The 1,495-nt window shown below is 35.4% G+C and overlaps 1 protein-coding gene across 1 annotated transcript; it reads right to left on the bottom strand.

Moving 5' to 3' along the window:
• Window positions 1-565: 565 nt before the first annotated feature.
• Window positions 566-928, bottom strand: LOC108471442 (uncharacterized). The gene has a single exon (XM_017773059.1). The coding sequence runs from the start codon at window positions 926-928 to the stop codon at window positions 566-568; it is 363 nt and encodes a 120-aa protein (XP_017628548.1).
• Window positions 929-1,495: the final 567 nt, after the last annotated feature.

Raw genomic sequence — 1,495 nt, 5'->3', positions numbered from 1 at the left:
CGGTGCCATCTGAATACTTGATTGGTAACTATTATTATATACAAACTCAGCTAATGGTAGATAACGTTCCCAGCCTGATTCAAATTCAATGATACAAGCTCGGAGCATGTCTTCTAAAATCTGAATGACTCATTCAGATTGCCCGTCTGTTTGTGGATGAAAAGCTGTACTGAAATGAAGTTGATTACCAAAAGACTCATGCAACTGTTTCCAGAATCTTGATGTAAACCGTGGATTCCGGTCAGAAATTGCGATACAGGAATACCATGTAATCTCACAATTTTCCGGATATAGGTTTCTACCAACTTTTGAAGTGACTAATCCGTTCCGACTGCTATAAAATGAGCTTACTTTGTGAGCTGATCAATAATTATCCAAATAGCATTTTTTTTACTCTAGACAATGGCAATCCAATTACAAAATCCATTGTTATTCAGTCCCATTTTCATTCAGGAATAATAATAGGCTGAAGTAATTCGGTCGGAACCTGATGTTCAGCTTTGACTCGCTGATATGTTAAACATTTAGGCACATATTCCACTATATCTTTCTTTATACCCGGCCACTAATATAGTTCCCGTAAGTCACAATACATTTTTGTTCCTCTTGGATGTAAAGCAAATTGGCTATTATGAGCTTCTTGAAGAATCAACTCCTTTATTTCAGAAGTAGTTACAATGTAAAGCTGATTCTGAAATCTCAAACAATCATTTTCGTCTATAGTAAAATTCTCTACTGTATCATTCTGTGCCATCTCTCTTTTCTTCATTAATTTATCTTCTTTCAACTGTGCTGATCTAATCTGGTCAAACATTACCGGTTTTACTCTCAGTTCTGCTAGAAGACTTCCATCATCAACCATACTGAGCTGTACAAATATTGCTCTCAACTCAATTGCAGTCTTTCTACTTAATACGTCAGCTACCATATTAGCTTTGCCAGGATGATAGTCAATAACACAATCATAATCTTTTAAAAGTTCTATCCACCGACGTTGTCTCAAATTTAACTCTTTCTGTGACAGAAGATACTTGAGACTTTTATGATCAGTGTAGATATAACATTTTTCTCCATGTAAGTAATGTCTCCAAATATTCAAAGCAAATATTATAGCCGCCAATTCCAAGTTGTGTGTCAGATAATTACGTTAATGTAGTTTCAATTGTCATGAAACATAAGCAATTACTTTTCCATTTTGCATCAATACACACCCAAGTCCATTTAAGGAAGCATCACTATACACAACGAAACCTTTCCTAGATTCTGGCAAAGTCAACACTGGTGCCTCTGTTAGTATCTGCTTCAGCTTTTCAAAACTTTTCTAACACTGCTCATTCCAAACAAATGAAACATTCTTTTGCAGTAACTTGGTTATCGGTAAAGCTATATTTGAAAATCCATTCACAAACCTTCGATAATATCCGGCTAACCCGAGGAAATTACGTACCTCTAATACATTTTTGGGAATTTTCCATTGAAGTATGGCTTCAATCTT

Source organism: Gossypium arboreum, chromosome 11 (genome assembly GCF_025698485.1).
Source record: "Gossypium arboreum isolate Shixiya-1 chromosome 11, ASM2569848v2, whole genome shotgun sequence".
NCBI classification, from domain to species: domain Eukaryota; kingdom Viridiplantae; phylum Streptophyta; class Magnoliopsida; order Malvales; family Malvaceae; genus Gossypium; species Gossypium arboreum.
The sequence above is the reverse complement of the archived record's forward strand: the minus strand, read 5'-3'. Positions and strand labels throughout refer to the sequence as shown.